The 13,698-nt window shown below is 34.9% G+C and overlaps 1 protein-coding gene across 1 annotated transcript in view; it reads right to left on the bottom strand.

Moving 5' to 3' along the window:
- The window catches only part of LOC373476 (syntaxin), a gene marked incomplete at its 5' end in the record, with an annotated part of 31,408 nt that extends 18,061 nt beyond the window's left edge, over positions 1 to 13,347 (bottom strand). Inside the window, 13 exon segments of the mRNA NM_214620.1 lie at positions 4,596 to 4,637; positions 4,639 to 4,646; positions 4,648 to 4,652; positions 4,654 to 4,706; positions 5,965 to 6,102; positions 6,572 to 6,645; positions 7,432 to 7,540; positions 10,588 to 10,613; positions 10,616 to 10,640; positions 10,642 to 10,659; positions 13,322 to 13,330; positions 13,333 to 13,335; positions 13,338 to 13,347. Of these exon segments, the coding sequence (NP_999785.1) occupies positions 4,596 to 4,637; positions 4,639 to 4,646; positions 4,648 to 4,652; positions 4,654 to 4,706; positions 5,965 to 6,102; positions 6,572 to 6,645; positions 7,432 to 7,540; positions 10,588 to 10,613; positions 10,616 to 10,640; positions 10,642 to 10,659; positions 13,322 to 13,330; positions 13,333 to 13,335; positions 13,338 to 13,347 (520 nt within the window).
- Between the last annotated feature and the right edge of the window lie 351 nt (positions 13,348 to 13,698).

Raw genomic sequence — 13,698 nt, 5'->3', positions numbered from 1 at the left:
GCAAGAAATTGATGCCTGGTTAGTGTATGTTTTGCTTAACATGACTCATTATTAATTAATAAACTATTTTTGTTATAGTTGAAGTTGAAGCCTGATTGGAAGCGGAATTAAATTTCTATTATCGATGGCTGACAACTGTACAGCGAGCGATACACATGCAGTTTGTCGGCTATTTTCCAACTCTATGATGACAAAATTGTTTTTCTAATTTATCTATTTATTTTGTTTGCTTTCTGATACAGAAGCTAGTTAGTACTACTGTTAAAACCTTGAATTGAAATAAAAACAATGTAAACATTTCTGTCTAGACTGAAATGAAAAGTTAGTAAATAACACCACACTGCCACCTTTTACAAATACATGTTTATAGTTTACATAAATACAGAATAAATAGTTTTTTGTTTCAAATTGTTTCTCAATCAATTATTACTAAACAATGAATAACAATGTACATTTTTTGTTTTGTTTTCACAGTAGAATATAGGTAGTATCGATGTAGTAGTAAACATGTCATTACTCAGTCATTAGATAATAGTACTCTGTACACCTTTACATCAAAACATAATTCAAATCTCTTCATTATTTTCTCCTTCGTTGCGATCAACACCATCGTTCGTATTTCGGTCTTCTATTTGCCGTCTATTCTACATGTACAAATACTCTGCTGAAGAGCTATATGATAGTTTGTAATATAAGAGCCATATTTACAAGGAGTAAGTTCATTTATTCTATTCTCTTCACATGTATAAAATATCAATCAACTGAGCTACGCATACCGCCGTCGGTATTCTACAAAATATCTACATCCTCTGCCCCAGCATTAGATTCCAATCATGTCTGAACGATAAGCAGTCCTCGAGAAACAAATCCCTCGTTATACATGACCAAAAAAAAAACATCTTCTTTTATTTGACAGCCAGATAAATTTCATTTAAAGATATATTTACATGAAAAATATTGTAAGCAATTTTGGATCTGACCTAGATGTATGGTTTTTTCTTCACTCCTAACTACTTTTATTGACTGTTATTTCATCATGATCTTCATGTGAAACAAAAATTAAAAGTAGTGGTCCATAAAATGGGTGGAATAAAATCACAAATATTTTGAAATGGCTCTATTGTTTTCTTTTGTTGAAAAAATAATCCTGGTTTGATTTTTCAAAATATTATAAAATATGTTTCTAAACAATACCAAACCCTTCATCTCATCAAATAATAACATTTTCATTGCAATATTGCATTGATCACTGAATATGGACAGATTAAAACTTTTACAGTCACATGACTAGAAGTAAAATTGATCAGGTGATCAACTCTCATCCCTCCATGTAACAGCAAATCTTGTCGACTGACTGGGGGTTTTTTTTTTTTTTTGATTATTTTTTCCTTCAAAAAAATAAAATCCCTCTCACATTATTAATTGCTTCCTGACTACTTTCCTTATTTCTAATTTGGGGGAGGGGGGGGGGGGGGTCAAGAAAAAAAGTTGCTAAAAAATCAGACATAGAAATGGGTCATTGTATTATTAGATTTCAACTTTTTACCGTGTGTTTCATTTGCGCTTGGAGAGAAGGTTTTGTAAATGTTAAACATCAATAAGTGAAAGACAAGACTATTATTGTACAGTATCATCTGTAAACTTGTACAGATCTTTCATGGTTAGAACTATAAATCAATATAAAAACAAGCATTCTGTTTACCCTATGATCTTTACGTGCTGATTCTATCAATAAATGAATATCACCATTGACTTATTGAATAGCTTTTAAAGATCTGCAAAAGACTTTCCTGACGCAAGACAGCCCTCCTCAACTTTCCCGCACATCCCAAGAGGTCAACAAACATTAAAAAAACATAACTATAAAATCACTAGACATCTTGCTTTTAAAGTTTGAAATTAAACGGTCACGGCAAAAATGAGGAAATGGGTTCGGACTGGCTACTACTTACTTGGAAAAGTCAATGTCTAAAGTCACACTGTTTGCCATGCATCGTACAAGTGCAATGCATATTGCATGTGTATTGCTACCATGCTAATTGATTGTCTATGTATACACAAATATCACTACAAAATTATAGCCTATTTACCTGTGTATTACCAATGTACACAAGCATTTCTTCTTTTATTTACATATTATTATGCTCTGGGCAGTAAATAGTACACATCTCTAAAGTATACAAGGAATGTTCCCTCATGACAAGAGAGAGAAATTGCCAGGAAAACATTCTAGATATGAATTTCGACAGCAACTGTCAGATTGCTATACCGTACAACCTTCATGTCGCGGACCTCTATGCGAAAAGTGGTGAAAGAGAGATAGCAGGATTAAATACAGGATTAAATAGTTTCCATAATAAGTACAATTCTTCAGAAAATTTCGATTCACATCAACTTCAGAACCTACAAGTACAAGTCCCACACTATAAACTTTCTGTACCCATCTGTTAAGTAAGATACACTTTGAAAAAAACAATTCCGGAATGAAATACAAGCAACAACTTTCATATAAAAACAGTTCCAAACTAGCCTTACTATGTACTACATCTACAGCTTTAAAAGCATAACGCCAGTACAGTAAAAAGAACTTAATAAGTCGCTGAAACTCATTTACATGACATCGTTTTTTTTTTTCTCCAGAAGATTTCTAGCCGAGTTACAGGACATTATCATAACACACACTGCAGACCAAGCAAATATGCCGTATTGATACGCAAACAACATAAAGACAACATTCTTTAAGCTATCAACTCATTCATCTATCACACAGTCATGTGATTGATCACCTGACACATCACATGGGCCTGCTTACATTAGTCCCAGTTCTCGCGGTCCGTTCACACATAACACCATTTTCTCCTGCCGTGAGATACCTCAAAGCGACAGTTTCTATACAATAGTCCTAGGAAACAGTATCAGTTGAAACATGCTTTCTACCTTGCTCAGAGCTTACTTTATTTTTCAGCTCAGATAATTTTCTTCTTCTTCTTCTTCTCTCACTCGAAACTGGCTGCCATCAAATTCAAACCTCTTAAAACCACACTCTTTAACGTCTGTCGCGTCGACAGGACTTTTTTCCTTCAGATTAAAACTTCTGAGTGACCTAAATGCGTTTAAAGTGCGGATATTATGACACCTGTGTGATAACGATTATGACTACTATGGTTATCAGTACAGCGCAGCATATCAGAATCATGATCTTTTTCTGTTTAGCATCAACATGAAACCAATCATGATGGAGGAGAGGAAAGAAAGATGATGCGAGGAGAGAAGTTTGGAGAAATATAATGGAGAAAAATGGGAGAAATTGTGAAATGATATTAGTGATTATGAAAACAAAATGGATGTTTAATACACAAAAAATAGAAAGCGCTAACTTTTGTCAATGAAAAATTAATGTTATTAAGCAAAGACATGATGATATTACACTATCATTCAATTCTTTAAAAAAAAAAACATATTATGAGTGAGAATACATTTTGGCAGTTTTCCTTCTGAAACCAATAAATGAAAATAAACAGGTATGTAATGATGAATGATATAAATAACACAGTTTAGTTGCTAGAAATAACCATTAGTATGTTGTACATTGGAGCATCCTCACATGAAATAAAAAAAATAAAAAAATAAATAAAACATCTCAAATTCAGGAAAGAAACGTATCATCTGTTCAGAGCCGGAAGGGCTTTAACTCTCTGTTAAAGTATACGAGTTAACGCCCTTCTGGTTCCAAACAGAAACATACAATACTATTAGAGTATCTACTGTAAGAGCAATCACATTTTTTGCCTAACTTTGTTCTTGTGCGTTTGGAATGAAAATCTTAATCTAGGCATTATTGAATGAGAGATTTAATTCGTTAGTAACACAATGCTCCTACTTGAACTTCAACCAGTGTATCATGCCCAGTAGTTAAAACCTCCTCATGCAACCAATTTCAAGAACTTCAAGATTCATGTACCCAGTCAACCTATTTAATGAGCTATTTAATGGATGTTAGTAAGAACAGAAACATAGTGCATTCAAAGGCGGTATTAATGAGTCTTAGAAATAGTTAGTCCTATACAACTCAGCAAAAAATGGCAGAATCTAAGAAAAGGGTAAATTCATCCCAGCCCAAAAAAGGTTTGAAATGAAATCTGACAAGTCTCATGAAATGATAGGAAAGTATGCACTGCTTCTTTTTTAATACAATGTATATATGTACCTGCAACACCTTGATAAAGAAAGGCACGTAACAGTGTACACATGAAAGCATTTTTATTTTGTGTGTGTTTTGTTCTCTCATGGTTTAACAAAACTCAAAAATGCTTTTGAACATATAAGAATGGATGCAGAACTTACCCGCCATTAATACTTTGCTGTAGTATTTGACTGACAATATAATTTTGTTTTCTTTGGTTATTTTCTTCTCAAGGTTAGTCATAGTTAAAAAAAACTCAAGCTTGCTTTTGAAACTGAGAGTATGGAGACTAAACTTACCCGTCTTGCTTCGCATTGGTGCGTGTGTGTGCATGTGTGTTTTTTTTTCTTATGGTTACCAAAAAAACACACCCCAAACTTGTTAGAACAACGAGTAAGGAGATTGAACTTACCCGTCTTGCTTTGCTTTGGTACTTGACTGCCTTTTTTGTGTCCATTTTGGCCGTCTCCACATAGTCAACAGACTGCTCTACATTGTATTCGATCCTATCAATCATTTCACCCTGTTAAGACACAGAGAGAACGAGAGAGAGAGAGTGAGAGAGAGAGAGAGAGAGGGAGAGAGAGAGAAAGAGAGAGGGAGAGAGAGAGAGAGAGAGGGAGAAAGAGAGAGAGAGACGGAAGGTAAGACAATCATAATTAAAGATCAAATGAAACGTCGATTCAAGCTTTTTTTGATAGTAATTGTTGACAACTTTGAATATACATTATTATATTCCACATACAAAGAATCTTGCGCTATGATTGGTCAAAAGTAAATCATAGGATAAAGTTAGTTCGCCCATCATTTATGAGAGAAGAAAAGTTTGTTGCAGTAGTACTATCTACACAGTGCAACGCACTTTCGCTGAAGATAGAATACTATCTACACAGTGCAATGCACTTTCTTGTATACGCTGCGTATAAGTATGTACGTATGTACATTAATGTAAGTACTGCATGCACTGTACGTATAGTACAACGTTTGCTCGGTGCTAATTGATGATTTGTTGCTCTAAAATGACGGAAGAAGTGAAATGTTTCCAATGTGGAATATAAAGCAAATAATCACCTTTTGGTTTCAGGTGATGGCAAACTATCACTTCCTCTGCAATCTAAAAGTATACGCTATCTTTCCTTAGCTTCGGAAAGATAGCTACATCCAGATCGCCTCGAAAATGATAGTTTGTCCCATCACCTTCACCAAAGGTAATTATTTGCTTACTGCACGCCTTCCCTTCTTACTCGGCTTCCGACCTATTTTGCCATGTCCAAAAACATGTCATGGAATTGTCTTTGAAACTAGTCTAAAGAGGAACCTGTATATCAAGACCAACTCTCCACAAATAATGTAAGCATTTTTCCCTTTTATGGTCTTTATATACAGGTTTGACTATACCTGTTCCTTTTAGCGGACTTGAGACCACCATAACCATTAAATGTCAAAAACTGTCAGACTGTTACCCAATTCAAAACTTGTCTTAAGACACATTTATTAAAAATTGCTTATGATAATTAACTTACTCTGTTCACATCGATGTATATTTCATATGTATTGTAATGTGTAGGTTTATTTGCATTTGTTTTGTTTGATATGTAGTTGTTTATCATTGTATTTTGTTTGTTATAGCGCTTAGAGACTTTGGTGGTAAGCATTTTATAAGCACCATTTTTTATCATTATTTATTAAAATGTCCATGAACATGCGTACCATCTATATTAATATTGTTGCAGTTCTGTGGTCTTTATAGACAGGTTTTAATGACCCCCTCCCCTCCTTACCTGACTTTCCACCAACATAGCCATGTCCATGAACATGTCATGGAGTTCTCTGATGCTACTTTCTAACTTGATGATATCATTGTGTCGTGCTTCAATGTCCCTCAGCGTCTGTTTTGCTTGTTGTGTATCCATGATGATCTGCAGACAGGTAGGTAGGGAAAAAAAAAAGACGCATCAGTGAAAATACATGTAAACAAATAATACTTAAATGATAATATCTCTGGAGTTCTGTCAATAGGGAGTTTTCGCAAGCTCAATGCGGACGGAGAATCTGCGGTTCGGGTGCAAAATTGAGGAGCTACTATAGTAACAGCAAAGTGACCACTTATGTACTGAAATCCAGAACGGTTTTTGGCCAAATCTATGGGCGTTCTCAATTGTCAATCAGTGAGCTTGTACCAAAGATGATATGGGAATTTCATTGTTTTATTACATGCGATGATCACATCGGGGGACAGAAAAGAAGGATGAGGAATTTCTAACCCGGGGCCTCCCGGTTACGAAACCACTGCTCTACCACTGAGCCACCGTGCCTCCTCTGAACTGTGCTAGATCATAGTACACTGTGGCTTATGCCCTTCTGGTTCTTGTAGGGCAACACACTTACCCCTGATGTGAAGATGGCAGGATTCCCACTTTCCAGCATGTCTTCAAGCTCGGCATCTGTTGTGGATTTACCAGCTGAAAATATACAAACATTAAAGAACTCCTTGAAAACGCATGGTACTTTAGAATTTTTGAAAGGTCTAAAAGATAAATCAGCATTACCGGTACCTTCTCAAATCTGCACCCAGTAATTGATCTTCCACTGTGACTTAGTTTAAGACTCATCAAAGAGTAAATATGTGAATTAAAATGTTAAAGTGCCCATAAACTTGCCAATTTGTACATGAAAATAATGATTATACATACATGTAACGATTTCCATTTTCTTCGTCCTGAAATGTTCTTAAGGAATAAGGATAACATACTTTGGAAACATAGAACACCTGTGTCTTTATCTTTCTTTAATTGCATAGAGATGCTACAGCAGTGACATGTGCTACAAAAGCACTGTTTGTAAAAAAAATTATAATTATGAACATAATTAGGAGGGAGCTTAAACATAATTTCTTTACAAGTAAATTCAATACCATGTAAACAATTTTCAGTTTAAAAGTGCTTAATAAAAGGAACCAATCACCCAAATTGTTTATTGTTTCATAACATGTATCAGCTTTAAATATTTCTTCTACCGGTACTCTGATCTCTACTTTACAACATACACAATTTCTTTTCATTTGCCAATTTTTTGAAACTTTCCCCGACCTCTATCTGTCATTATTCTAACTTTCATCCAGTTTAACTTTAGGCCCCTACAAATGCCAATAGCCTCAAAGACCCTATTTTGACCCATGGATTAAAGGGGGCAAATGCCAATAGCCCTAAAGCCCCTAATTTGACCCATGGATTAAAGGGGGCACTCACTGATTTCTAGTTGTCTCTGGATACGGCCCTTGCACCTCTCTCTGTAGTCTGTTTGTGTGCTGTTGTAGTCCGTCATCACCTCCACAAATTTACGTGATAATGTTGAGTGCTGCAAGGTATAGTTAGGAAGAGAAAAAGTAAACATTTTAATAAGTAGATTGAATAACCAGCTGAGGTTTACAAGTCAGCTACACAACATTGTCTGCTACGAGCCAGAAAAGCGATAACTCACATACTTTATACACATGGACTTGAGTTCACGCTTTTCCAGCTCTTAAAGGGCAATCCAAGGTATGGAAGTAGACAAATAAGAGAAACAGAATGGCGAAAGTTTGATGTATATCAGGCCAATATTAAGGGAGTTATGAATGTTTGAAATGTGAGATCACTAAATCCATGCGAATCTCAAAATTGGCAATTTGGTCAGTGGATTGTGATTTCCTCATGGGACAACTCTCCCATTTGTTGTGTACAAAAATATCATTAATTTCTGTTTTTCCAAGTGCCTTTTCTCACTTGGGGCACTACTCAAAATATATTATTATTGATAGCATCATTATCCATGTAGGTCCTCTAAAAAGAAAAAAACCTCCTGAATCATACATTTGAAATAAAAAGTGATGCTTTAATAATTTTGTATGTTGAAAGAAATGGGAAAGTAGGCAAGCACTTCGTGACATTGTCACGTACGACAAACATCTGTTTATCCGTTCATTTAATCCAAAACAATTGACATAATTGATATGATGAATGATTCATGGTAGTAACAACAAAAGGACCATAATACAGAGTTCATATCAAGAGAAATTATTTTATCTTTTACATGATGCTAATGGATGAAATGCGTTGAATGAAAATGTAATATGTTGCACATAATTGCCGGACTATGGAAGAAGGAACTACCCGCCATTTCATACACATCTACAATGTATATATACAGTTGGAAGTTTGCTAAATGAATGATGTCCTTTTACATTGTCAGCGACGGACTACATAGGAAAAGTAGGATTCCAAAAGGAGCTGAATCCTTTTTTGTAACTTCAGAAGAAAAAAAATTGTTTACCAGATGTTGTACAGGCGTCTATGGAAAATTGATATTGGAAGGTGCATTTTTTCATAACTGCTCCCAAAATTTAGGTAAATAATTTTGTTGAAAGACGGTAGGCCTACTTAGGTAGTTCTGATATCAATAACTCAATTTTCATCAAAAGTGGATTTAGCTCCTTTTGGAATTAAGCTCTTCATAAACAACTGTACACAACTACATGTACATATATTGAGTAATATTACTAGCCATGCTTCTGTTGCAGAAGACCTTTAAAAAGATACCCGAGTTATGCATGCATTACACGTTGCAACACAGAAATTTGAAATTCGATGAAGATCTTTAAATGGCAATGCAAAGCCCTGTCAATAATCATCAATCATTCTTCTGAAAGCATTTCATATAAGGGTACGCGGTATCTGGGTTGTTGCATACAAATGCATGAAAAGGAAGAGAATCACAGATTTTCATAGGAGTTTCTCGTCCTGCTATCTTCCTTCTTTAATCTCTTCCATACCAATAAGTTTTTGACCAATTGTCATGTACATAAACTTCAAGACTTGAATATGGATCATTAATTATCTATTTCATAGGTAAAATGGCCTCAATAAGATGTATTACAAGATTGTAAACTTTACAATGGTGATACTTTTTTCTTTTTAGGGATGAAAAGCTAGTCATTCTGTGTAAAAAAAATAGTGTTCAACAGTAAAAACAGTTAAATAATTGATTTCTTGGGTGGGATTCACCTGTTCATCTAAGTGTGAACACATACCACACAAAAATGATACCAAATGATTTGGGATAAAACACTCTTTCATATTAAAGATGTATAATAATTTACTGTTCATAGATGATTTTTTAAATGATTAGCAATTTTCTAGGTGTAAACTTCTTTTTGACTCGCACTGTACATGGATGTTCACCCCTTTAAGAGGTGACCCAGCATTAGTTATTAAAGTGACGCTTGCTATAGACTTGATTTCACTGGGGTTATAGAATGAGGGTTAGGGTTGGGTTTAGGGTTAGCTTTAGGTTTAGGAAATTCTTGGTTGGTTAGGAAATTGCCTGTAGAGCAACTGTCACTGCAGCATGTGTCATAGTCCCCATTTAGTTCCCTCACCCCACTTTTTTTCCCCCACTCTCTTGCCCTGTACCGGTATTCTTTTTTTTAAAATACATACACTACTCAGCGGTCCCCTTCCTCTCTTCTATTAATTATCATCTTTATTTTTCTTCAACTGAGACTTCACTCACATGCTATAATCACAATAGGTACTGCCAAAGGCAGTAAAGTTTCTACCATACTGCCATAATCCTTTGGTGGTCTGTCATCACTGCTTTGTAGGGTTGTGCATCAATATATGAAAACACAGCCGACAATAATGTTTTTTTTTTTAAATCTGGAATTAATAGCGCTAATATGAAATACTATCTACAAGCCATTTACAGATATTATTATCACCCAAATTATTATTCACGCAAAGTGTGCACCATCTCCACTCCTGGGGGGGGGGGGGGTATTCCTACTATATAGTCACCGTGAGAGCATATGTCAATTACTTTCAAAAAGGGCTTTTATCAACCTACCAGGTTCACTTTATTCTCCTGGATATGAAGTGGCAATTGTACATAAAATGCCTTCACAAAAGTAAAGGCATTACTGCTGTTTCGGGAATCGAACCCACGCATTTCCAGTCAAGTGCTCAAACCACAACACCTCTAATACGGCAATCGGGCAAACAACAAAAACCCGGCAGTCGGGACAGGGGTAAAGTCAAACAAATAGTCTCAAAAAATTTCATCAAGCTGGGTCTGCATAGTTGACCAATCCTACATTTGAGAATACAAAGCAATCAGTAATCATCGCCCAAAGGTTATCACAACAGACAGGCAGAAAAGACCTCAATATCTTGTCCGATGGGGGGGGGGGGAGGGGGGAGGTGGTTGTTCCATCGTTGCACGTGTGATACTTCGCTATCTTGTGTGGCCAGTTTTTCAATATATACCCTCCTCTTTGATACATGCTTCAGATATTTTGTAATCTATTCCTAATCCCAATTTGTCTTATAATGACAATTTTCATTTCTGCCCTGTCATTTGTATCTTACCTGTGTCTTTCTTATCCTCACATCGGCTGAGTTCATCTTGGCACTCTCCTCCTGCTCGATGCTCTGCTCCATCACTGCAAAATAATTGAAAATAAGAATTGAAAATATATCATCATCGACACTATATATATAGCCTTGTTCCCATTATAACCATTACATTTAGCATTGGTATTAGTTGTGGAATTCTCTTGTTTGAACACAAAATAGGCCTGTCCTCATCAGCTTGAGATTGCCAAATAGCCCACTATTTCTGATTCCTGGATATTAGCCCAATCATGAAATAGCAGGCTATTTGGCAGGTGAAGGCGCAAATAGCGGGCTACTTGCTCGGGAAATCATCCCAAGATATCTTGAGCTAGTTTGCGAAATATCCTGCTATTTGTCTGGTGCGTCTTCACCAGCCAGAAGACTTGCACTACATGTATGCGCAAACGCCTAGCAAAATATCTCAAGCAAATTTCTAGAGCTCGAGTTCGAGCTGATAAAGACACGATTTGTAACTTCAGGCTTATTTTCCAAATCAGAAATAGCGGGCTATTTGGCAATCTCAAGCTTATGAAGACATACCTATTGCTACTGACTATAGTTTAAAATAGTATTTCAGCACATGATACTGACGGTAGAATTATGCACAGACAGGTATCTTTGGGACTAACAAAGTGGCTTTTTTCAGTTGAATTAAAGAAACCATTTTGGAGTAATGTAATATCAATTTTTAAAATGTTCATTCAATAATCATCATATTTTGTTTCAAAAAAGTAGGAATAAAGGAAAAATAATATGTCACTGTCTCAAATTCAGAAAGCAGAGCTGATTAAAACTGCCTTATTGCCTTTTCAACACTGTTGATCTTCCATTCCACCTTAAGTGTAGAAAGAGCAAAGCCTACCAGTAAAAGCGATTGATTTTTCTTCAGATAAAGTCTCATCTATGAAACAGGCTAAATCATCTCTATACCATAACTATATTAATAATGCAGTGAAACCTGTCTATAAATACCACAGAAGGGAGACAAGAAAAGTGGTCTTTACAGGCAGGTGGTCTAAATGTAAAGGTTCCTTTAGTACATGTTTCAATGAGAAACTATTTTCACGGAAAACAAAAAATATTGTCTTTGTAGACAGGTGGTCTTTCTATACAGGTAGTCCCTAAAGCAGGTTTGACTGTATTAATATAAATCAATAATGCCACATATCCAAAAACCTTTGATCAAAGCATAACAATATCTAGTACACAAAGACAAATGATAAATTCAACAAATAACCCCAGCTTATTAATACTTCAATAGGTTATAGATATTTTCATAATTTGATCCCCATTCTACCTAACCAAACCTGCTTTAAATACAGCAACTGATTATTATTCAGAAACCAGTAACAACAATTTTGATAAAACGATCTTGGATCAATAATTTAATCTTCTATTCTACCTTTAAGGTAACAACAGAAAAAGACCAACCCTGCTTTCAATATAGCGACTGACTATTATTCAGAACCCAGTACCAACTAGGTATTTGGATAAAATGAACTTCAACTAATAATTTGATTTTCTATTCTACCTTTAAGGTAACAAAAAAAAAAGACCAACCCCGCTTTCAATATAGCGACTGCTTATTATTCAGAACCCAGTAATAACTATTATTATAAAATGATCTTAGACTATTAAATACTTTGATCTTTTTTTCTACCTTTAAGGTAACAAAAAAACAAGACCAACCCTGCTTTCAATATAGCGCCTGATTATTAATCATAACCCAGAAACAACTATTTTGATAAAATGATCTTCTATTCTACCTTTAAGGTAACAACAAAAAAGACCAACCAACCCTGCTTTCAATATAGCGACTGATCATTACTCAGAGCCCTGTGACTCAGCCCCTGTGGCTTGAACTCAAATCTATTCCCAGTCTCTCTGGGACTTACATGATTATTTCCATAAATGTTGAGGCGATCGAGTGCCCCCCGCACGTATACTCTCCCGTATGCGCATGATACACAAATTATGCTCCCCGCTCGGAGCTCAGCGGGTATTGAAAGCTTCCCGATGCAGCAGGCAGAGAGCGGCCCTATCGTTAAAGCAATTACCCCTTATGAATCAGATTTACGCCGAGTATGAATATTAAGTATGAATCGAGAATGAAGATCACAATAAACAGGCTTCTATTTTTAGAATCAATCCAATCAAACCATAGATGAGTTTTTCTCTCTGTCGCAACAATGATTGTGTCAAGCTACTCAGGTCTTATGGCAATAAATTTTTCCAAAAGGAAATTGATTTTTGTCCCATTAGTATTATGAAATAATATTCTTTATTAAAACCTTAGTGAATATCATACACATGAAAATAAACATCTAGTTCTGTCACTATCAATTGTTTGTTGATTTATACGTGTTGAGGAAAAATCCTTTACTTGTAGCCTAGAACAAACTTTAATATTACTATTATCATTATTATTATTACTACTTTCATGATTGCTACTATTATTATTAATATTATTATTATTATTTATTCATATTATTATTATTATTATTAGAATTATTATCAATATTATCAATAATGTTATTTATTTATTTATTTGATCAATCATGAAAAGCACATAACAATGGCAAGAAACAAATAAACATAGTAAGAATATCAAAGAATAATAGGAATTGGAGTTTCAAGTGAGTCAGTTATAGGATATTAGGAATAATTTTTATTTAGTATAATCAAGGTGATATTAAAATACATGCATCTCTTTCAGTCATCTTCACATTTTCACATATCCTTTAAGGGATTCAATTCTGAATATCATCTCTTTATGCTTTCAATGTCAACTATACCATTACATTATTTCAAGCATATTCTCTACAAGTATACATGATCAAATGCATGTATTTCTAACAATTTGATTGTCACGATGAAACATGAGCACAACAGAATTGATTTGTTGTTGTTGTTGTTTTAGTTTTTATTGGTGTGTATCATTCATTTATGAGTATTTACGCAAACAATCTGCTTAGCTTTCACACAAGTTTCTTTGATCTCCCTCTCTATTTTCAAAAAGGTCATTTTCTTTCAAGGGTCCATGTATTGGCATAATTAGATTTCTAAAAGTGAGTACCGTTTGAT

The sequence above is a fragment of the Strongylocentrotus purpuratus genome, unplaced genomic scaffold (assembly GCF_000002235.5).
Source record: "Strongylocentrotus purpuratus isolate Spur 01 unplaced genomic scaffold, Spur_5.0 spur5_scaffold_2, whole genome shotgun sequence".
In the NCBI taxonomy this organism is placed as follows: Eukaryota; Metazoa; Echinodermata; class Echinoidea; order Camarodonta; family Strongylocentrotidae; genus Strongylocentrotus; species Strongylocentrotus purpuratus.
Note: the sequence above shows the minus strand (reverse complement) of the source record. Positions and strands in the feature narration are given on the sequence as shown.